The sequence below is a fragment of the Pseudophryne corroboree genome, chromosome 4 (genome assembly GCF_028390025.1).
Source record: "Pseudophryne corroboree isolate aPseCor3 chromosome 4, aPseCor3.hap2, whole genome shotgun sequence".
Taxonomy (NCBI): Eukaryota; Metazoa; Chordata; class Amphibia; order Anura; family Myobatrachidae; genus Pseudophryne; species Pseudophryne corroboree.
This window is the reverse complement of record NC_086447.1, coordinates 381,854,311-381,878,734: the sequence shown is the minus strand read 5'-3', so window position 1 is coordinate 381,878,734 and position 24,424 is coordinate 381,854,311. Positions and strand designations below refer to the sequence as shown.

At 43.7% G+C, this 24,424-nt stretch overlaps 1 protein-coding gene across 1 annotated transcript in view; it reads left to right on the top strand.

The window, feature by feature from the left end:
• Positions 1-24,424, top strand: part of CSMD1 (CUB and Sushi multiple domains 1) — a 2,470,978-nt gene that overhangs the window by 2,039,902 nt on the left and 406,652 nt on the right. Inside the window, 2 exon segments of the mRNA XM_063916678.1 lie at positions 3,131-3,247; positions 7,208-7,321. Of these exon segments, the coding sequence (XP_063772748.1) occupies positions 3,131-3,247; positions 7,208-7,321 (231 nt within the window).

Genomic DNA, 24,424 nt, shown 5'->3' with positions numbered 1-24,424 from the left:
AGTGCCCTCCAGAGTATGATTAAATAGAGAAGTTCTTTTGCAAGCAGTTTATAGTATTGGGCTGTAAAACCAGCTGTGACCGGAACAGCAGAAGTACGCACTGAGTTTATGTCAGCTATAATTTTCTAAACTGAAATACTATCATTAAGTGCACTTGACTGACAGTCCGAGAGACTTGGTAGAAGACTAGATGCTAAATATGAGTGCATCTCCTCGGCTCTGGCAGAAGGAGAAAGGGAGGAACCTGTTAAATTATAAAGGAAAATACAGTATTAAAGGTCCCAAATTGCTCAACCATATCTTTAGGATCATAAGTGAAGGAATCGAGTGTCTGAGAATACGATTTGTCTATTTTTCCTAAAGCCGGTCAGACATACTACACCCATTGTGACACAAACCATGAGAGCCAGCTAAAACAGGTAAAATTTATTTAGAATCACACACCACCAGCACATTCATAGAATAGGCAGAGTGTGTGTGTGTGTGTGTGTGTGTGTGTGTGTGTGTGTGTGTGTGTGTGTGTGTGTGTATACTTACAAGTGATGTTTTCATCTCATGAAAGTTCATATACCATTAATTCAAATAACCTTATAGGGAAATTTTTTGACATATAATAAAAATATTACAACTTTTTCTTAAAACATTGGGCCTAATTCAAATCTGATCACAGCAGCAAAATTGTTAGCAGTTGGGCAAAACCATGTGCACTGCGGGGGGGGGGGGCAGATATAACATGTGTAGAGAAAGTTAGATTGGGTGGGGTGTATTCAATCTGAAATCTAAATTGCAGTGTAAAAATAAAGCAGCCAGTATTTACCCTGCACAGATACAATATAACTCACCCAAATCTAACTCTCTCTGCAAATGTTGTATCTGCCCCCCCTGCAGTGCACATGGTTTTGCTCAACTCCTAACAAATTTGCTGCTGCGATCAGATCTGAATTACACCCCATATTTCCATATAAAATATTTTTATAGTACAAATTCCAAATTATACATACACCAAATAGCTGGAGATCTGATACTGTTTTTTCTGTTTGATGGAATGTTGCCAATTTTTGTATTGTGGACATGGATTTAAAACAGCAAATGCATTTTCTCATCAGCTTCATCAGGGGTGGTGCTAAATAGGATAGTATGGTAATTTCCAGAGAGAGAGAGAGGGGGGGGGGGGGGGGGGAGATGTGCTGCAATTTCCTTTCATGTATCATTACATTTTTCCAAGGAATAAACATAAAACATTACAGTACATACCTATATAGTGCCTCACCATTAGTGCTCCCACCTGCCACCGCTCCGAGTAATGGCATGGTGATGTCAACAGTGTGTGTGCCGCGGTGCCCACATTATGACACTCACTACCGGGAATCAGGTTGCTAAGTGCTCATCACCATAGTGACCAAACACATACAAAATAATGTCCTGGATGAACAGAAAAAATGGAAAGCGGTGGGCGCAACACCATATAATCCTTACATTAAAGATCTGTGGACCGAAGTATTGGCTCTTAATCCTATATTAAGGGCTATGTGGGTCTGAAGCAGTTTTTCTCTGTGTGTCCTTTCAGGGTACAGTTCTTTATCTCGATAAAAAGAGACAGATCATCGAACAGACCAATTTGACAAACAGACCACAGGTTTATTTACACTAAGCACTCACAATGGTACAAGTAAAACAAGCATATAACCACATAAAAGTGGATGTGGGGGTGGCTGGCATCTGGTCTCAAGTTACCCTCCCAAGAGGCACTGGAAGCTCCGGATACCACAGTACATCAGTGGAGAACGATCGTCCAGGGCATACAGCAACACCCTTCACAAACGAAAGCCACTAGCTTGATGCATTTCGGACTTAGAAGTCCTTCCTCAGAAGGCTTCTGAGGAAGGACTTCTAAGTCCGAAACGCGTCAAGCTAGTGTCTTTCGTTTGTATTAACCAGGTCTCTCATGGGAGCTAAGCAGGAGAAGTCTGTCTCCCACAGAGTTACACTACACACAGTAAAGAAAAAAAGATAGCCTCTGCTCATGCTGATTACAAATCACGGTGGTCATCTTGGGTTAGGGCATGAAGCCTCCCTGGAGAACAGGAAGACAGGATTCTGCAAAATACTGTGCTCCTCTTTCAATAAAACTCTATAGATGTGTCCTCATACATCTTTGCTGGAGTCATACCTAACAGCCCCTTTTGTCATGCCTGGTTGTGTGAGAATCTTCTAGTGTTGGGCATCTTGTTTGCCGAAAATGTATCCTATTTGCAATGCAATGTGGCTAGGATGCATGAGGAGACTGTGCTGATTAATTTTTATATTTGATACCTGTATACCTGAGTACCAGTGGTGCCACAAGACGTGTACTACGGGCCACACCCGGGTGTCACCCTCAGAAGGAGTGACACCAAACTTTCACCTCTTTTGCAGTGACAGAAGCCAGGTGCTGCAGTGTGATATTCTCCTGCAACACTCGGCTCCTGTCACAGATGAAGAACCAAGCCGGCACTACACACAGCCTAGTCTCCGGGGGCAGCCACACCCCTACTACCGGAGTGACAGAGCAGAGATCCCTGTGAGGCCACATCCCTATTTATTAGAGTACATCCCCTTTTTAGACGGCTGTGTCTCTGGCGCAGGGGTAGTAATGCAGAGTTCACACATGGTGTCACCACACCCAGTGATGCCTTTGTGCGACTGAGTCTTGGAATCTGTACACAAAGTGCTACAATGTAGCAGTTACAGTTTTTTAAAAGTGCTGTTCTGCTCTTTAAATGATCTCAGTCCTAGACAACATACAAGTTCATAACCGCATTGCGTTGCAAATAAAATGCATTTTCATCAAAAAAAGATTCCCAGCATTAGCAGAGTTGCATGGGAACTGGCGTCTCACTCATGCCAGCCATTAGGTGTATTGAGGCTAAATAAATGAGGACACGTCTGTATGTGTTATTATGCTTTGCAGTTTGCACCTGTAGTAATAAATAACTCATGTGGCATATTTATATAACGCAGAAATTACATACAAATAGCAACAGTAACAAAAATGTAAGTAAAAGTGCCTTTATTAAAGTATTACACTTTTAAATACATCTTGCAAAATAAAACTAAACTCTGACTTTAAAAGTTCCTTTTCTTATTTCAGCTCCCTGTGGTGGGCAGTACATGGGAGTTGATGGAGTGGTTTTATCCCCAAACTACCCAAATAATTACACTTCTGGACAGATCTGCCATTATTCAATAACCGTTCCCAAAGAGTTTGGTAAGTTGCTTATTATTTATTACCTTTCAGAATGATATGTAATATAATACAATGTGCATTTTAGAATGTATCAGAAAAAGGTATTATAGAGAGTGAAGCTCAATCCTAAAGCCACTTTACTTTCAATATGTATTACAGAGATGACCTAAATGCACAATCCTAAAAGCCAAGCGACTTGCAATATGTATGATTGAGATGGCCTAAATGCGTCTGCAGATTTTGAGATTATATGAATGTCATTGTTTTATGCAAGAACATTAGTTCACTAAGTTTTACACTGACAAAATCATAACAATTTAAAATATAATTTTGTTTATTGTCATTTCATAACAAAATATGTTTTAAATATAATTTTGTACAAAAAAATCATTTAAAAAAAAAACAGAAACAAAATATGTGTGATTCCATATGCTGATAATACAGTATTGACTTATTGGAATGGTCTTGTGTAAACATAAGTTCATGCATTTCCATTGGCTGACTAATTTCTGTTACTTTTTATTCTACAACTCTGTCAACCTTTGGCCCTCCAGCTGTTAACATATACTGGGAGAGTATGCTCCCCATCTCTAAAATTACACAGGTTGCCTGTCTCTGTTTCAAAGTAATTTAATAATCAAACAGGGTTGGGTATGCCTTATCGGCGCTGGGGATCCCGCCGGTCAGCATACTGACCGTGGTATCACGGCAGCAGAATGCCTGTGGGAGGTGAGCACAACAAAGCCCCTTGTGGGCTTGTTATGCTTGCCATGCTGTGGGCACAGTGGCAAGCTGCGCTCACCACAGGTTATATTCCCACTCTATGGGTGTCATGGACACCCACGAGTGGGAATAGTCCCTGCAAGTCAGTGTGCCGACTGTCGGGATTTAGAGAGGGGTGGGATGTAGCCGTCGGTTTTGTGACTGGCGGTCTCCTGACCACCAGTCACATAACTACATCCCAACATGTGGATTGTGGGTCAAGTAATGGTCAATGACCAGGAGCAAAATCCTATTAAAAGACATTTACAGAGGTCCCTTATGTACCTAATGCAGTAATGGAAATGCAAATACACATAACATCTGTTTCAGGTTATTTCTGGTTCCTAGGTAATATGATTTGCAAATGTTTCTGTATGTACTTGTCAATGGGAGACTTTGAAAATCACAATATTGTGTAACACAAAATATTTACTTACAATTGTATGAATCTTCTGAAAATATGTGCACCTTAATAGAACTAAATTTAACTAAAATCATGGAAAGGTCATTTTGTGTTTTCTTTATTTTCTAATCTGAGCAAAACCAACTATGACCAGTGGTGCCGAGATGGGGGGTTACTCTTTATGCTGCAGCAGCAGTCTCTCTCCTCTGCCCAACACATGCTTCTATGTACTGTACTGGGGAGAGATGCAGCTGCAGAAGCAGTCCATCACCCCTTGCATCATTTCATGGAGGGTGATCGATCACCCATCTGCCCCCATGCCAGTGCCCCCAGTGTTGCACATGCAGCTGAGAATTTGAAGTATTTCCTAAGGAGGGTGCCTTCCACACCTCCCTGCAGTGGCCCCGCCACCCTCCCAGTACCTGGTCCTGGCACAGCTGTCATTACCCCATACTATGACTCATGCCTTTTGAATTGCACCTCATACCTTTTGAATTGCACATTGTCTATTTTATTTGTATTGCATACTTACTGTAGTGTAAATAGAACCTGTGAAATCAGTGTTAGTCCTGATTTCAGAAGCATGTCACTCTTCAAATAAACAAAAAAAAATCATATTTCTAAATATTTTCTAAATAATTAAGATATTTATACGTTTAAGAAGACCTGTCCGGTAGAGAAGCATGTTTGCAGGCACACTCTCCAACTGTAAACAATTTACAGCATTAAAATAAGTATAAAATAAATCCTCATGCAGTTTTCTGCTTTTGCATAATGTTATAATTTTGCTGCCCCAGTGCACTATACAGTACATGGGAACCATTTGTTATATTATATATTTGTTGTATTCCAGTGAAACTATTATCAGAAGAAATAGCTAATAAATAGAGTTGGCTCTGTTATAACTAGAGGACCAACCCCCATGAGAAACAATGGCAGATAAACAGTGGCAGATCTGTCCAGTTCTCCAGTTGATTTTATTTGTTTACCACATGTTTGTTACATTGGAGTTCATCAATTAACTTTGCCAGTGAAGTATCTCTAAATTCTGCACATTTTTAGAACTGACCACATCAAATCTCCTACCTATTTGCTAAGCCTGGGAACGGAGAACAAGAAAATTACATTTGTTGTTATCAAAAATAAGTTCCATACACTGAATCTCAATACTGTGGTAGTTTAACAGCTGAACAGCTCTATCATTAGGGGAGTACAGCTGCACTGTCATATTAGTAAAAAAAAAAAAAGCAAAGACATCCACTACATGCATTCATTATTTCCAAAGATCTCTAATATGAAAATGGCAATCAATCTAGCTGACCAACTTTAGATGGTGGCAGAGAGGAGTTGTAAGCAGGTCAAACGCAAGTCTCATAATGGGTCCTGGTTATTGGGAAGGGCATCTCAGTCAAGCTTTTTGTGGTAAGAGACAATGGGGGTCATTCCGAGTTCCAAGTTGATCATTCCGAGTTTCGAGTTGATCGTAGCTGTGCTAAATATAGCACAGCTACGATCAGGCACCCAGACATGCGGGGGGACACCCAGCACAGGGCTAGTCCACCCCGCATGTCAGTGCCGCCCCCCCCCCCCCGCAGAAGTGCAAAAGCGCTTTTGCATTTGAGGAGTAACTCCCGGCCAGCATAGCTCCTGCGGCTGGCCGGGAGAACCTCTTCGCTGCCCCTGGTCGCAGCAGCTGCTTGTGACGTCACACAGCCTCTGTGGCCTGCCCCCCGCACGGTCCGGCCACACCTGCATTGGCCAGACTGCACCCCCAAAACGGTGGCTAAATGCTGCTGTGCCACCCCCTCCTGCCCAGCGACCACCTCTGCCTGTCAATCAGGCAGATGTGATAGCTAGGAATGACGTCCTTCGGCCGTCCGGCATGTGCCGACGCACTGTGGTGCTGGTGCATGCGCCGTTCCGACCCGATCGCTGCGCGAAACTGCAGCGAGTGATCAGGTCAGAATGATCCCCAATATGTAAATGTCTATAATACTAAGGGGGAATTCAATTAGCTGTGGTAATTTACTGCTCCCATTGATCCTGAGAGGGGGGCTTAAGTCAATTTTCCCCAATAGCCGGCACTATCAGGGAGCTTGTTTCACCTACCCTGTGGTAGAAGGAACAAATTCTGTGATAAGTGTGTTTTTTTTCGTGCTAGCAAAAACACATGGATCCCAAAACTTATCACGGATCCTCTGTATTTTGTACAATAGTGGGTAAATTTTACAGAAAAAAAGTGCATTAATTAAGTTGCCCAATAAAAACATTGGGGGTAATTCCAAGTTGAACGCAGCAGGAATTTTGTTAATAGTTGGGCAAAACCATGTGCACTGCAGGGGAGGCAGATATAACATGTGCAGAAAGAGTTAGATTTGGGTGGATTATTTTGTTTCTGTGCAGGGTAAATACTGGCTGCTTTATTTTTACACTGCAAATTAGATTGCAGATTGAACACACCACACCCAAATCTAACTCTCTCTGCACATGTTATATCTGCCTCCCCTGCAGTGCACATGGTTTTGCCCAACTGCTAACAAAATTCCTGCTGCGATCAACTTGGAATTACCCCCATTGAGCAAAATGTTTGTTTTTAAATGTGATCAATTGACTGTTACTGTTACAGCTTAAAAGTTCTCTTGGTTTAAAACAGTAAAAAGAACACTACTACTGTATATCACACTCATACAAAAGTCCATACAATTAAAATTTTTAAAGTTTATTTTCCACAGTCTGTATGTTTGATTATTCAGATTTTTATGTAAAAATAACAATAAGAAACAAACTTACTAAGATATATTATTTTTTTACACTAGTTGTGTTCGGCCAATTTGCCTATTTTCAGACAGCATTAAATGACTTGGTTGAACTTTTTGATGGTGCCCATCCTCAGTCAAGACTGCTCAGTTCCCTCTCAGGGAGCCACACAGGTAAATGCAACTACTACAGTATTTCTATATTACATGGTGCTTATGCTTGTTCATGGTCTGTGTTCTATAAAGTATCCATTACTGTATGTTGTTTATCTTTTTATATGTTTTGCATGTGGGTTCTGCATATGTATTTGAGATTTATTGATAATGCTGCAATATTTCATTTGAGTATGTTACAGTATTTGGTTCTACTGTAGTTGATTATACAGTACATGACTTCCACTTGAAATACCAGAAAAACTGTAGTTGATGTGTTTCATTCCCTTACACATCTTCTGTTAGTTCCTCCTGGCTCTACAACCTCTTTGTATCCTCATTTACTGTTCATTTTATGAAGTGAAGGAGCAGCCACTGTGACATGAACAATTCAATCATCTGTCATTCCAGAGATCAGTCAAAACTGAGATGCTCAGTCCAGGTTTTGGTTATCGATTTATTGAGTAAACTGAGAGGCTAGATACATAATCCACAGCTACTGTAGTTGGTTGTTATTATTGCTTTTTGATCTGGACTGGTGAACACTGTATAGACATCTCACTCTCACGCTGAATGCATATAATTAAATAATACCCAATATTTCATACTATTGTTTAAATGATTGTTTAGGCTGGTCAGAAAAAAAACAATTGCAAAAGATATTTAATTATGAATAGTGAAACCTCTTTTTTTTAGGACTAAAGGCCCATACACACTGGGCGATTTTGAGCTGAAAGCAGCTCAATTTTGGTATTTTGAGCTGCTTTCAGCTCAAAGCTGCCCAGTGTGTATGCCCAAACCAGGGCTGAAACTAGGAGTTTTGGCACCCGGGGCGAGCCATTAACTTAGCGCCCCCCTCGCATTCATATATATATATCAACTTCATAAGGGCAAAGGGGATAGCTCGGCATTTTTTATTTTCATTTTTTATTTATTTGGGCTACGGATGAAGGAGAAATAAAATAATAACCCATATATTAATACATACATAAAATCACACACCAATACAAAATACATACTGTCACACACACATACATACATACATACATATAATATATACATATAATCACACACCGGTACAAACATGTATACTGAGTGACACATATATAGAGTGACACACAAGCACACATACAGATGGGATGTAGTTATGTGACCGCCGGTTACAGTGCCTCCCCCTATATCCCGCCCCCTCACAATCCCGACGGTCGGCATGCCGACCAACAGGGACCACTCCCACCCCAGCGTGGCGAGCTCAGCGAGCCCGCAAAGGGACTTGCTGCGCTCCCAACCCCCCCTTCCCCCCGACAGGCATTCCGCTCCCGGGATACCAGCGTCGGTATGCCCGGTCACGCATACCACACCCATACATATATGTAGTCACACACCTATTCACATACAATCACAGACATACACACATTCATACACACATATAGCAGTCACACACATACAGTGCTCCTTCCCTGAGTTATATACAGTACTCACTGTTTAGGCTGTGCTGCTCTTCTCCCCTCCTCTCTCCCATGCTGTTGCTGGCTGGCATGGCACTGTGTGTACAGTGCCGTTTAGCCCCGCCCCCTTTTCGGAAATCTGTATTTCTTGTTCCCTGCAGCAGTGGCTGCAGACTTGATTAAAGGCACTAGCAGTGGGGTGGGAGGGGGGTTAGTAATTTGTCCCCTTTGATGTGGCTCTGCAGTGCTGATCACAGCACGCTGCAGAGATGAAACTGAAAGTAAAGTACAGCTCCCGGCAGCAAGGGCTGCTGGGAGATGTAGTTTATTTTCAGTGTCATCTCTGCTATGCGGTTCGTGTGCCTGCCTGGCTAGGCGCAGCTAGCAGAGTCTGGAGCTCGAGCTCCGCCGGCTCCAAGCTATCGCTGCCGCATAGGGAGGGGGCGTTAGGGGGGATTAAGTGACAGTCTCGGCGCCCTCTCCAGTCTGGCGCCCAGGTCACATGCCCCCCTAGCCCCCCCCCTAGTTTCGGCTCTGCCCAAACGATGAGCAGTGAGCACTGATGCGCGCTCCCGCTTCATCGCCAGCGGCTGCTGTTCATCTACTGGTATTACCAGTAGATGAACGGCGGGGTGAGCGGCTTTCCATAGCGTCCTGCTATAGAAAGCCACTCATCCCCGCTGACATTGCTGGGCAGCGGGGAAAAGTGCTCAGTGTGTGAGCACTGAGCGCTTTTCAGCCTAGCGATGTCAGCGATCATCGCTGTGCATACACGCTGGGCAAAAACACCCGGTGTGTATGTACCTTAACACCATTACAAACTGCATGCATAGGGTATGAAAGTCTAACCAGTGCCATACATTTTTGATGCTTTTTTGTGTTGTAGTAATAAACTGTAATATTGTGTTTAAAAAACAAGGAATGTTTTCCATCTGTTATTTGACATTTTGGAATTCCAGCAAATATTGAAACATTTTATTAAAAAAAGATATGTTGAATGCAATTCTGTAGCATCATTAGTGTAGTAAGCATTTGGGTCATTTATATAACCAGTGCTTCTCATGAGAAATAAAATGTAGGTCCTGCGCACAGAAATTGGGTTCATTTTTCAAAATAGCATAAAATGCAATGCATAATAATAATAATAATAATAATAATAATAATAATAAGATCATCTAAACAACAAAGGCAAAAAACCTTTAAAGATCTTATATGTTTAAATATTTTTTTGCATATAATTACTACTAGCAAAAAATAAATTGGCAGTCAAAATACAGACAGATCCCAATGGTGAGTATTAGGGTTAGGGTTAGGGTTAGGCACTGTGGGTGGGGTAAGTTAAGGTTAGGCTGCCAAATATGATTTTTAGAGTTAGGGTGCAGTAAGGGACAGTTAGAGTTAGGCTGTGAGAAGGATGGCTTAAAGGTTATTCTTTGAATACTTGCCAAAATGCATTGGTATATTGACTGCCAGGATTCCACAGTGATTGTTGAGATATATTTATTGTAATAATATTTATAAATCTTGCCTTCAATTTACCTCAATGCCTCATGATGCCTGCCTTACTGACTTAGTGCTTACTTGTACTGTGGCATTTGGGTTTAGCGTCACCTCAGTAGACAACTTGGAAAACAGGCTCCGGAGAATGTCATACTGTATCTGTTGCCAAATGAAATATGCTATACCTTTTAAAATATTGAATTCAAAGAATAATTATAATTAAAACTTAATTAACAATTAAGAATTGTTTATACGATTGTCAAAAACAAGTACACTAAGAATAAATGTTTTTAAAAAAGGACTCCTGATTACAAAGGTAAGACCATGAAGATCATTTTCTTCACCACTGTACTTTTATATATGAGTTTATAAAATGAGAACAATGCGTCTTTGTTATAAAAAAGGACAACTGTTTTATATCTGATGCCACACAACTTAAAATACTGTAAGAAAGGACACTACATGTAAAGCAATGAAATTATAATGTCAAAAATGAAGATATGTCCATTAATTAATTAATCGAAAATGTCCTTACCAACTTTCTCTATAAAAACGATGATGAGTTAACGTTTTTGTGCTAATTAGGACTAGAATCTTGTGAGAATTTCATTTTGTTTTTACTTGCAATACTTTAGCACAGTATTTTAACTTAGTTATAAATTTAAGTAAGTTAAGACAATGAACTGGAAACTATAGTACAGGTTGAGTATCCCTTATCCAAAATGCTTGGGACCAGAGGTATTTTGGATATGGGATTTTTCCGTATTTTGGAATAATTACATACCATAATGAGATATTATGGTGATTGGACCTAAGTCTAAGAACAGAATACATTTATGTTCCATATACACCTTATACACACAGCCTGAAGGTCATTTTAGCCAATATTTTTTATAACTTTGTGCATTAAACAAAGTGTGTCTACATTCACACAATTCATTTATGTTTCATATACACCTTATACACACAGCCTGAAATTCATTTAATACAATATTTTTAATAACTTTATGTATTAAACAACGTTTGTGTACATTGAGCCATCAGAAAACAAAGGTTTCACTATCTCACTCTCCCTCAAAAAAGTCCGTATTTCGGAATATTCCGTATTTCGGAATATTTGGATATGGGATGCTCAACCTGTATAGACATTCTTGGACTAGCTATTCAAGTTACCAGGACTTCAGGACATCGACCACTGGGTCCCAAATCTGAGCAGACACCAAAGTTGTTCTTGACACAAGCAGGTATGGGAATCTGCCTTAGCCTAATGTCTCATTGTTATGCATTATGTACATATGTGGTATGGTGTTTTCATGAAAGCTTTACATGCTAAATGTCCTTAATTTAAAAGGACAGAACCAGACTTTTGAGATCTCTCATTTGAAACTTTGTTATCTTTAAAGCTTTTATTTTTCAATATTGTCAACTTCGGTGAAACCAAGCATATTTATAGAAGCACTGTCATCACATAGATGTGTATACTCTACATACAAGCAAAGAGTTGCGTGTTTATTCTTGCACAATGATATAAAAACATTGGAAATGCTGCAGTGACCTAACAAAGTAGTATGAAAATAATGTGTAAACTGATTGTGTACCAGATATTGTAAGTAATATGTATTCTCCTCATCTGATTCTTATTATCTATTGGTCCTCAGTGTACACCATTCTGGGTTGGCCTAAATCCCTTATATAGTATATTTAGGCAGAACATACTATACATGGGGCCCAATTCAGATCTGATAGTGGTTGTGCTAAATTTAGCACATCTACGATAGTTTCTCTGACATGCAGGGGGGGGGGGGGGGGGCACCCAGCACAGTGCTAGTATGCCCTGCATGTCAGGCCCTACCCCACCTCTGCAAGGGTGCAAAAGCATTGCACAGTGGCGATGATTTTGCACCAGGCAAGTAGCTGCATTGGCATTGGCAGGCGGCTACCCGCTGAGTCCCGGGTCGCAGCAGCTGCCTGTGATGTCACGCAGCCACCACGGCCCACACCCGTAATGATCCAGACATGCCTGCACTGTCCAGACCGCGCCCTGCCAATGGCATTCCGATGCGGTTGGCACGCCCCCTCCAGCCCCGTGACCACCTCTGCCTGTCAATCAGGCAAAGGCGCTCGCAGCCCTGAGATACTTTTAGCATCTCACTGGGCTCCCGGGGTGTGCCCTCTGCGTGAGCACACTCCTCAAAGGAATTCAGACTGTGATCACTGCCGCTGCAGTAATCCAGTCTGAATTACCCCCATAGACCTGTTATTTGCACAATGTATAGGCTGGTTCAAGTGTACCCTGATGATGACATGCATTAAACTAAGCACACAGAAAGGGGGCAGGTGCACCGCAAAGATGTGTAAAACTCTGTACACAGGCAAATATACACATTTAGTTGTGTGCGTGCATTGATGAAGCAGTTAAGGCCAATTTGCATTCAAGTCTGAATCAGACCTATGGTCCATATACAGTAACTCACTGTTACACGTGCACCCAGTGGAAAAATCGACTTGGGATGTGCTGTAAACAAGGGAAAGAGAAAAGAGGGGGTAGAGGGGGGGAGGGGGGTGTATTGGACAGACCACACATTATACTGTAGACATGTATGGATGGCAGTGGCGTGCGGTGAGATCAGTGGCTGGTGAGGCACTACAGCCATAATGTCCGCCGGATTCTGCCGATGACCCCTACCGCCGCCGAGCTAATGCCCGCTACTGCCTCTGAGCCGATGCCTGCTGCCACTGCCAATGGCTTACAAACTTGCCCACCATCATCTGACCCAGCCCTCCGCCACTAATTTGCATCTCAATCCGATGCCGCCAATGCCCGCTGCCTACCTGCTTATCATACTTGTGATATATTGTACATTTTTATAGAAATTAATAAAAATTAGTGTTTGGGACTGGGAAGGGAGTGGGAGGAGGACATAAATGCAATTTTGTTGTCCAGGGCTTCTATTGACTTAATGGAGAAGGGTCTGAATGGGTTAAAAAAAAAATGCGTGAGGTCCCCCCTCCTAAGAATAACCAGCCTCGGGCTCCATGAGCCGGTCCTGGTTGTTTAAATTCTGGGGAAAAATTGGACAGGAGTTCCCCGTATTTAGACAACCAGCACCGGGCTCTTAGACCAGTCCTGGTTCCAAAAATACGGGGGACAAAAGATGTAGGGGTCCCCTGTATTTTTTAAACCAGCACCGGGCTCCACTAGCCAGGGACATAATGCCACAGCTGGGGGACACATTTATGTAGGTCCCTGCGGCCGTGGCATTACCCTCCCAACTAGTCACCCATGGCCGGGGTTCCCTGGAGGAGTGGGGACCCCTTAAATCAAGGGGTCCCCCCTCCAGGCACCCAAGGGCCAGGGGTGAAGCCCGAGGCTGTGGGTGCCGGGCTTATAGCCATAAGTGTGTAAAAAAAAATATTGTTTTTTGTTGTGGAACTACAAGGCCCAGCAAGCCTCCCCCACTTGCTGGTACTTGGAGAACCTCAAGTACCAGCATGCGGGGAAATAATGGGCCCGCTGGTACCTGTAGTTCTACAACAACAAAAATACCCAAATAAAAACACAACACACACACCGTGAAAGTACAAATTTATTAAAACACACACACTCACACATACTTACCTACATCCCACGCCGGTCACGTCCACTTGTCCATGTAGAATCCAATAGGTGGTTCCTGTACAAATGAGAGAGAGATTACTTACCTACATCCCACGCCGGTCACGTGCACTTGTCCAGTTTAATCCAATAGGGCCAGTACCTGTAAAAATGAAAATTATACTTACAAATGAAGTAATCAACAAGAGGAGAGAGAGAGAGAGAGAGTGAGAGAGAGAAATAGAGAGAAATTAATGAATATTGGGGGTAATTCCAAGTTGATCGCAGCAGGAAATTTTTTACCAGTTGGGCAAAACCATGTGCACTGCAGGGGAGGCAGATATAACATGTGCAGAGAGAGTTAGATTTGGGTGGGTTATTGGTGAGTTCAATCTGCAATCTAAATTGCAGTATAAAAATAAAGCAGCCAGTATTTACCCTGCACAGAAACAAAATAACCCACCCAAATCTAACTCTCTCTGCAAATGTTATATCTGCCACACATGCAGTGCATATGGTTTTGCCCAACTGCTAAAAAATTTCCTGCTGCGATCAACTTGGAATTACCCCCATTATGCACTCGCTGACGCGGAAGGATGTTAGCACAGACAGGGGAGAGTGTTGCTGTTGGCTGGGAGGATGGAGCAGGCGCCCCCAATAGTTGTGAGCCCAGTAGCTGTGACCCCAGTAGCAGTTCCCCGAGTAGTTGTGACCCCTGTAGTTGTGCCCCTTGTAGCTGTGCCCCTTGTAGCTGTGCCCCCTGTGCACCCTGTAGCTGTGCCCCGAGTAGTTGTGCCCGCTGTCGCAGTGCCCCCAGTCGCTGTGCCCCCAGTCGCTGTACCCCCTGTAGCTTTGCCCCCAGTAGCTGTGCCCCTTGTAGCTGTGCCCCCTGTAGCTGTGCCCCCAGTAGCTGTGCCCCTTGTGGCTGTGCCACCAGTAGTTGTGACCCCTGTAACTGTGCCCCAGTAGCTGTGCCCCTTGTGGCTGTGCCCCCAGTAGTTGTGACCCCTGTAATTGTGCCCCTTGTAGCTGCACCCCCAGTCGCTGTGCCCCCAGTTGCTGTGCCCCCAGTAGCTGTGCCCCCTGTAGCTTTGGCCCCAGTAGCTGTGCCCATAGTAGTTGTAACCCCTGCAATTGTGCCCCCAGTAGCGTACCCCTTGTGGCTGTGCCCCCAGTAGTTGTGACCCCTGTAACTGTGCCCCCAGTAGTTGTAACCCCTGTAATTGTGCCCCCAGTAGCGTACCCCTTGTGGCTGTGCCCCCAGTAGTTGTGACCCCTGTAACTGTGCCCCCAGTAGCTGTGCCCCTTGTGGCTGTGCCCCCAGTAGTTGTGACCCTGTAATTGTGCCCCTTGAAGCTGCGCCCCACTTGCTGTGCCCCTTGTAGTGGTGCCCCCACTTGCTGTGCCCCTTGTAGTTGTGCCTCCAACACAAACACATTAAAAAAAATACACACACACAATACTTACCGATCCTGCAGCGCTGTCCTCCGTCTCTGGCCGCCGGCTCCTCACTACTATGGGAGAGACGTCATGACTCATGACGTCTCTCCCTTAGTAGCGCCGCTCAGACACCAGGGGTCAATTATGACCTCTGGTGTCAGTCAGCGGCGCTGGCTGCAGCGGGCGCCCACACAGTCCGCGGCGCCTGCTGCAGCCGGGAAGGGGGATCGCTAGTGATTGGACAGCGGATCAAGCACTGGATCCGCTGGGCCAATCACAACTGGGGCAGTGACAGTGGCATGCATTCATCGCGGCTGAATGCACGCCCCTGTCATTGAGGCACCTGTAGTGGTGCCGCTTCTCCATTCTTTTTCAATGGGCTTTCACAGCCCATTGCTGCGTCCCGCCCCCTGCCCGCCCCCCGCTGCCTGGACTTTAATGTTAGCAGCAGGAGGCACCTCTTCTGCTGCCTCCCACCCTAACATGCAGCCACAGTAATAGGGGAAAAATGATTCCAATAATAAAAGAAGATATTTATCACAGACTCTGTGATAAATATCTTCTTTTTATTATTTAAATCATTATGACAGGGGAGGCACTGCCTCCCCTGCCTCCCCTGACTGCACGTCCCTGATGGATGGATATCTATGGGTGTTTTCTTTTCTCTTCATGTACTTCTCATTTAAAAGCAGCCATTCTCAATTACTAATGTTATTCTACTATACACAAACAACAATGAGAAAGAAGAAAGATTCAGTAGATGTTACAATAGTATTAAGTTAAATTGCCATCTAACTTTGGACAGAAATGCTTTTTAGGTATTTCTGTAGAAGTAAATGTCATGAAATGTTCATTGACTCAAATCATAAGAAATAAACTGATAGCTATTTGTATATTACTCTGGTATTGTAACATCAGGAAATTCTTGTGGACCCAGGTTATACTCTGTCAGTGGTACAACAGGTGATGCTAGATGCAGAAAGCTTTGGGTCTTTATGTAGGACTTTGCGCATTGTATATACTAGAGATCTGGACAGGACGGCTGTGAAGGAACCTTTGGGAAAGATGCACCTACAGAATGCTATGTACTGATTAGTGCAACTTGACTGACTAAAGCCAGATGGAACTAACTGACACCAGGCAGGAGAAGTCTGTAGAAACCAGATTGAATATGGTGAACCAGGCTGCATCCATTGAGCAGGATAACTAGGAGCTGGTGAACTGGAACAGATCCAGAGAACAGGATGCACTTGGGATCAGTGATCTGGGCTAAACCCAGCGATCAGGTTATGCTTGAAACTGGTGAGCTAAGCTAAACCTAGTGAGCAGGAAACACTTGGAACTGGTGTGCTGGGCTAAACCCAGTGAGTAGTATTCACTTGGAACTGGTGAGCTGGGCTAAACCCAGTGAGCAGGATACACTTGGAATTGGTGAGCTGGGAAACCCAGCAAGCCGTATACACATGCTGAGCAAAGTGCCAGAGTGGTGTGCTAGCGGACCTGATGGAATAAGTCTCAGGGAAACTAAGCACACCACTGGATATAGCAATGAACAGGCATAAGCTGGTACTAGTGGTTCCTTGGCATAGGGACAGACAACCAGAGCTGCAGCAGAGCACAGGAGCCAGGAGCCTAGGAACTTTACTCTGGAAAGCAATGTTCTTCTGGGCAGCATACTGGAGTCAAAGTCTCTTTTTTGACCCCCTTGTTCACTTGTGACTAGCTGTGGGAATCAGAGACGTAACCAAGTGGGTGTGGAGGGGACACCACACATAGCACTGCAGGGTAGGGGACCTATTGGCAGCACTTGTCAATTATCTGGTTTAATTACTTTCACTTGCGTCTTCCCCCATTTTTGAAGCCCAACATCTCCTGACCGTCCCTGTCTTCCACCCTGTCCCCTTCTGTCACTAATACCTATACAACATTCAGAAACTCAACTTGAGATTTCTTTGATATTCAGTCACACTGTCTTTTATTACATTTCAAGATGCTGACATACCATGGGATTCGAACCCATTGCCTGTGGCATTGCAGTCAGACAATCTATTTAATGAGCTATCTGCCCTTGCGTAGAAAGGTAGATAATTGTAAGCTAGAGAATTCTAACTATTTGAATCTTGCCTTCTACAGATGTGTCCACTATTACCTTTCTGAAAACAGTGCCATGGCAGTAAATTTGGCATGACATAAATTCATTGTGTTGTTGTGCCATGATGTTGTGCCGTGATAATTCATAGATTCACTACTGGGTGGCCAGTGCATCACGTAACGTAGCTTTCCACCAACATTGCTGTTAAATAGACACTGTAATCAGGTCGTTCTGATGTACTGTATGGCCAGCTTTAGAGTCTAATTCCTAATTGTGTAGGAGTACAGATTTTATCCTGGCTGGGGGATGTTACTGTATGTTGCTCAGAGCACAGAGGTGAATGAAGTCTAAAGTGAAATTAAATAATAAGTTAAGAAAAACCTAATAGTGCTATAGAGTAAAAGAACATCTTATAAGATTTTGCAATTATACAATATAATGCTTTTTGCAGCCCGTGCGATCAACTTATCTCTGCCTATGGGGGTTGTTTTTTTTCCCATAGCAAGGCTGCGATCGCTTGTGCAGGCCTGTTATGGTAAAAAATGTTGTGCAGTTTCTAAGTAGGTCTGGACTTAGGGGGTCATTACGACCCGATCGCAGCATGTCGTCATTCGCACAGCTGCGATCGGGTCCCTACTGCGCATGCACAGCGGCTGCTATGTGCATGCACGGCTGTCACCGGGCAATGACGCTGGGACCAAAAAAAGCGATTGCAGTGCTGATTGCACGAAGATTGACAGGCGGAGGGCGTTCCTGGGTGTCAACTCACCATTTGCAGCCGTTTTCAGGGAGTAGTAAGAAAAACGCAGGCGTGGTGAGAGAAATGCAGGCGTGTCCAGAGCGGGGGTTTGACATCAGAGCCAGGACCAAACAGGCTGAAAATGTTGCAGCAGGTAAGTAAGTCACTGGCACCCCTGCACTGAGGACACCACCAGCTCTGCCCACACTGCCGACACTGCTGACACCCCTGCACTGGGTATACTGCCAGCACTCCAGCACTTAGGACACCTCCTGCACTGCCGGCACCCCTGCACCGAGGACACTTCTGGCATGAAACTTTTTTCAGAAAGGTAATAGTGGACACATCTGTACTTTGTGAAAAAGTGATCAGCACTGCAGCTGAGCAGATCTATGAAGTGTATGGCTGCAAGGGATTGGATGTGTGGCTGCACACTACATAGATCTGCTCAATTGCAATACTGATTTTTTTTTTACAAAATACCAGTAGCTTCATATAGTGTTCATAGTTTTTATGCAGGTTCAAATAGCTCACTGAGTAAAGTGTTTGAATAGAATTAAATAGCTTATAGGTTTTAATCCTGGGTATGGCAGTATATTCAAATGTGTTATTTAATAAAGGGTATTGTAATTGAATAACAATGAGATCTCTAAGTTAAGTGGACAAATGTGTTATAAATAGAGATGAGCGGGTTCGGTTCGTTGAGATCCGAACCCCTACGAACTACACCTATTTTACACGGGTCCGAGGCAGCCTCAGATCTTCCCACCTTGCTCGGCTAACCCGATTGAGACCGAACGTCATCATCCTGCTGTCGGATTCTCACGAGATTTGTATTCCATATAAAGAGCCGTGCGTCGCCGCCATTTTCACTCGTGCATTGTAGATTGAATGGAGAGGACGTGGCTACATTCTCTCCCTGAAAAGCTCCGTATCTGTGCTCAGTGTGCTGCAAATATCTGTGCTCAGTGTGCTGCAAATATCTACGTTCTCTGCCTGAAGAGCTCCATATCTGTGCTCAGTGTGCTGCAAATATCTACGATCTCTGCCTGAAAAGCTCCATATCTGTGCTCAGTGTGCTGCAAATATCTGTGCTCAGTGTGCTGCATTGTGGGGACCACCAGTATATAATTATAGTAGTTCAGTACAGTAGGCCATTGCTGTATCTTGCAGCTCCGTGTCAGACTCAGTTCTAGACAGTGTCCTGATCATCAGTGCTCAATATCTGCTGAATTGTTGTGTGACCAGTATATACTATATATATAATAAATATTATATATACTAGTACAGTGCAGCATTTTGGCGACAACCAGTACAGCAGTTTATTGCTGTATCTTGCAGCTCCATGTCACTGCAAGTATCCATATCTGTGCTGTTGTGAGTAATATATATAGTAGTACAGTGCAACATTTTGGTGACCAAAAGTATATAGTTGTACAGTACAGTAGGCCATTGCTGTATCTTGCAGCTCCGTGTCACTGCAAGTATCCATATCTGTGCTGCATTGTTGTGAGCAGTATATACAGTTGTGCTCATAAGTTTACATACCCTAGCAGAATTTGTGATTTTCTGGCCATTTGTCAGAGAATATGAATGATAACTCACAAACTTTTCTTTCATTCATGGTTAGTGGTTGGGTGAATCCATTTATTGTCAAACAACTGTGTTTACTCTTTTTAAATCATAATGACAACAGAAACTACCCAAATGACCTGATCAAAAGTTTACATACCCCAGTTCTTAATACCGTGTATTGCCCCCTTCAACATCAATGACAGCTTGAAGTCTTTTGTGGTAGTTGTGGATGAGGCTCTTTATTTTCTCAGGTGGCAAAGCTGCCCATTCTTCTTGGCAAAAAGCCTCCAGTTCCTGTAAATTCTTGGGCTGTCTTGCATGAACTGCTTGTTTGGGATCTCCCCAGAGTGGCTTAATGATATTGAGGTCAGGAGACTCAGATGGCCACTCCAGAACCTTCACTTTATTCTACTGTAGCCAATGACAGGTCGACTTGGACTTGTGTTTTGGATCACTGTCATGTTGGAACGTCCAAGTACGTCCCATGCGCAGCTTCCGGGCTGATGAGTGCAAATTTTCCTCCAATATTTTCTGATAACATGCTGCATTCATCTTGTCATCAATTTTGACCAAGTTTCCAGTGCCTTTGTAGCTCACACATCCCCAAAACATCAGCGATCCACCTCCGCGTTTCACAGTAGGAATGGTGTACCTTTCATCATAGGCCTTGTTGACTCCTCTCCAAATGTAACGTTTATGGTTGTGGCCAAAAAGTTAAATTTTGGTCTCATCACTCCATATGACTTTGTTACAAAAGTTTTGAGGCTTGTCTCTGTGCTGTTTGAAGTATTGTAAGCGGGGTGCTTTGTGGCATTTGCGTAGTAATGGCTTTCTTCTGGCGACTCGACCATGCAGCCCATTTTTCTTCAAATGCCTCCTTATTGTGCATCTTGAAACAACCACACCACTTTTTTTCAGAGAGTCCTGTATTTCAGCTGAAGTTATTTGTGGATTTTTCTTTGCATCCCCAACAATTTTCCTGGCAGTTGTGGCTGAAATTTTTGTTGGTCTACCTGACCGTGATTTGGTTTCCACAGAATCCCTCATTTTCCACTTCTTAATTAGAGTTTGAACCCTGCTGATTGGCATTCTCAATTGCTTGGATATCTTTTTATATCCCTTTCCTGTTTTATACAGTTCAATTACCTTTTCCGGCAGATCCTTTGACAATTCTTTTGCTTTCCCCATGATTCAGAATCCAGACACATCAGTGCAGCACTGGATGAAAGATTCAAGGTCTTTCAGGAGTCCAGAAACTCACTGACCTTTTATACACACACACTGATTACATGCAAACAGATCACAGGTAAGGATGGTTACCTTTAGTAGCCATTCAAACCCGTTTGTGTCAACTTGTGTGCATGTTATCAGGCCAAAATCTCCAGGGAATGTAAACTTTCGATCAGGGTCATTTGGGTAGTTTCTGTTGTTATTATGATTTAAAAAGAGTAAACACAGTTGTTTGACAATAAATGGCTCCACCCAACCACTAACCATGAGTAAAAGAAAAGTTTGTGAGTTATCATTCATTTTCTCTGACAAATGGCCATTAAATCACAATTTCTGCTAGGGTATGTACATTTATGAGCACAACTGTATATAGTAGTACAGTGCAGCATTTTGGTGACCACCAGTATATAGTTGTACAGTACAGTAGGCCATTGCTGTATCTTGCAGCTCCGTGTCACTTCAAGTATCCATATCTGTGCTGCATTGTTGTGAGCAGTATATATATATATATATATATATAGTAGTACAGTGCAGCATTTTGGTGACCACCAGTATATAGTTGTACAGTACAGTAGGCCATTGCTGTATCTTGCAGCTCCGTGTCACTTCAAGTATCCATATCTGTGCTGCATTGCTGTGAGCAGTATATATATATATATATATAGTAGAACAGTGCAGCATTTTGGTGACCACCAGTATATAGTTGTACAGTACAGCAGACCATTGCTGTATCTTGCAGCTCCGTGTCACTTCAAGTATCCATATCTGTGCTGCATTGTTGTGAGCAGTATATATATAGTAGTACAGTGCAGCATTTTGGTGACTACCAGTATAAATTTGTACAGTACAGTATTGCTGTATCTTGCAGCTCTGTGTCACTGCAAGTATCCATATATGTGCTGCATTGTTGTGAGCAGTATATAGTAGTACAGTGCAGTAGGCCATTGCTATTGATATACTAATATTACTGGCATATAATTCCACACATTAAAAAAATGGAGAACAAAAATGTGGAGTGTAAAATAGGAAAGATCAAGATCCACTTCCACCTAGTGCTGAAGCTGCTGCCACTAGTCATGGCAGAGATGATGAAATGCCATCAATGTCGTCTGCCAAGGCCGATGCCCAATGTCATAGTAGAGAGCGTGTAAAATCCAAAAAGCAAAAGTTCAGTAAAATGACCCAAAAATCTAAATTAAAAAGCGTCTGAGGAGAAGCGTAAAGTTGCCAATGTGCCATTTACGACACAGAGTGGCAAGGAACGGCTGAGGCCATGGCCTGCGTTCATGGCTAGTGGTTCAGCTTCACATGAGGATGGAAGCACTCATCCTCCTGCTAGAAAAATGAAAAGAGTTAAGCTGGCAAAAGCACAGCAAAGAACTGTGCGTTCTTCTAAATCACAAATCCCCAAGTAGAGTCCAATTGTGTCGGTTGCGATGCCTGACCTTCCCAACACTGGACGGGAAGAGGTGGCTCCTTCCACCATTTGCACGCCCCCTGCAAGTGCTGGAAGGAGCACCCACAGTCCAGTTCCTGATAGTCAAATTGAAGATGTCACTGTTGAAGTACACCATGATGAGGATATGGGTGTTGCTGGCGCTGAGGAGGAAATTGACAAGGAGGAATCTGATGGAGAGGTGGTTTGTTTAAGTCAGGCACCCGGGGAGACACCTGTTGTCCGTGGGATGAATAAGGCCATTGACATGCCTGGTCAAAATAACAGAAAAATCACCTCTTTGGTGTGGAATTAATTCAACAGAAATGCGGACAATTGGTGTCAAGCCATGTGTTGCCTTTATCAAGCTGTAATAAGTAGGGGTAAGGATGTTAACCACCTAGGAACATCCTCCCTTATACGTCACCTGGAGTGCATTCATCAGAAGTCATTGACAAGTTCAAAAACTTTGGGTGACAGCGGAAGCAGTCCACTGACATCTAAATCACTTCCTCTTGTTCCCAAGCTTCTGCAAACCACACCACCAACTTCCTCAGTGTCAATTTCCTCCTTAGACAGGAAAGCCAATAGTCCTGCAGGCCATGTCACTGGCAAGTCTGATGAGTCCTCTCCTGACTGGGATTCCTCTGATGGATCCTTGAGTGTAACGTCTACTGCTGCTGGCACTGCTGTTGTTGCTGCTGGGAGTCGATTATCATCCCAGAGGGGAAGTCGGAAGACCACTTGTACTACTTCCAGTAAGCAATTGACTGTCCAACAGTTCTTTGCGAGGAAAATGAAATATCACAGCAGTCATCCTGTTGCAAAGTGGAAAACTCAGGCCTTGGCAGCTGTGTTGGTGTTAGACGTGTTTCCAGTATCCAGCGTTAGTTCACAGGAACTTAGAGAATTTCTTGAGGTAGTGTGTCCCCAGTACCAAATACCATCTAGGTTCCACTTCTCTAGGCAGGCGATACCGAGAATGTACACACACGTCAGAAAAAGAGTCACCAGTGTCCTAAAAAATGCAGTTGTACCCAATGTCCACTTAACCACGGACATGTGGACAAGTGGAGCAGGGCAGACTCAGGATTATATGACTGTGACAGCCCACTGGGTAGATGTATTGCCTCCCGCAGCAAGAACAGCTGTGGCGGCACCAGTAGCAGCATCTCGCAAACGCCAACTCGTTCCTAGGCAGGCTACACTTTGTTTCACCGCTTTCCATAAGAGGCACACAGCTGACAACCTCTTACGGAAACTGAGGAACATCATAGAAGATTGGCTTACCCCAATTGGACTCTCCTGGGGATTTGTGACATCGGACAACGCCACCAATATTGTGTGGGCATTACATGTGGGCAAATTTCAGCACGTCCCATGTTTTGCACAAACATTGAATTTGGTGGTGCAGAATTTTTTTTCAAAACAACAGGGGCGTGCAAGAGATGCTGTCGATGGCCCAAAGAATTGCGGGCCACTTTCGGCATTCAGCCACCGCGTGCCGAATACTGGAGCACCAGCAAACACTCCAGAACCTGCCCCGCCATCAACTGAAGCAAGAGGTGGTAATGAGGTGGAATTCAAACCTCTATATGCTTCAGAGGATGGAGGAGCAGCAAAAGGCCATTCAAGCCTATACATCTGCCTACGATACAGGCAAAGGAGGGGGAATGCACCTGACTCAAGCGCAGTGGAGAATGATTTCAACGTTGTGCAAGGTTTTGCAACCCTTTGAACTTGCCACACATTAAGTCAGTTCAGACACTGCCAGCCTGAGTCAGGTCATTCCCTCATCAGGCTTTTGCAGAAGCAGCTGGAGAGATTGAAGGAAGAGCTAAAACTGAGCGATTCCGCCAGGCATGTGGGACTTGTGGATGGAGCCCTTCATTCGCTTAACCAGGATTCACGGGTGGTCAATCTGTTGAAATCAGAGCACTGCATTTTGGCCACCGTGCTCGATCCTAGGTTTAAAGCCTACGTTGTATCTCTCTTTCCAGCAGACACAAGTCTGCACATGTTCAAAGACCTGCTGGTGAGACACTTGTCAAGTCAAGCGGAATGTGACCC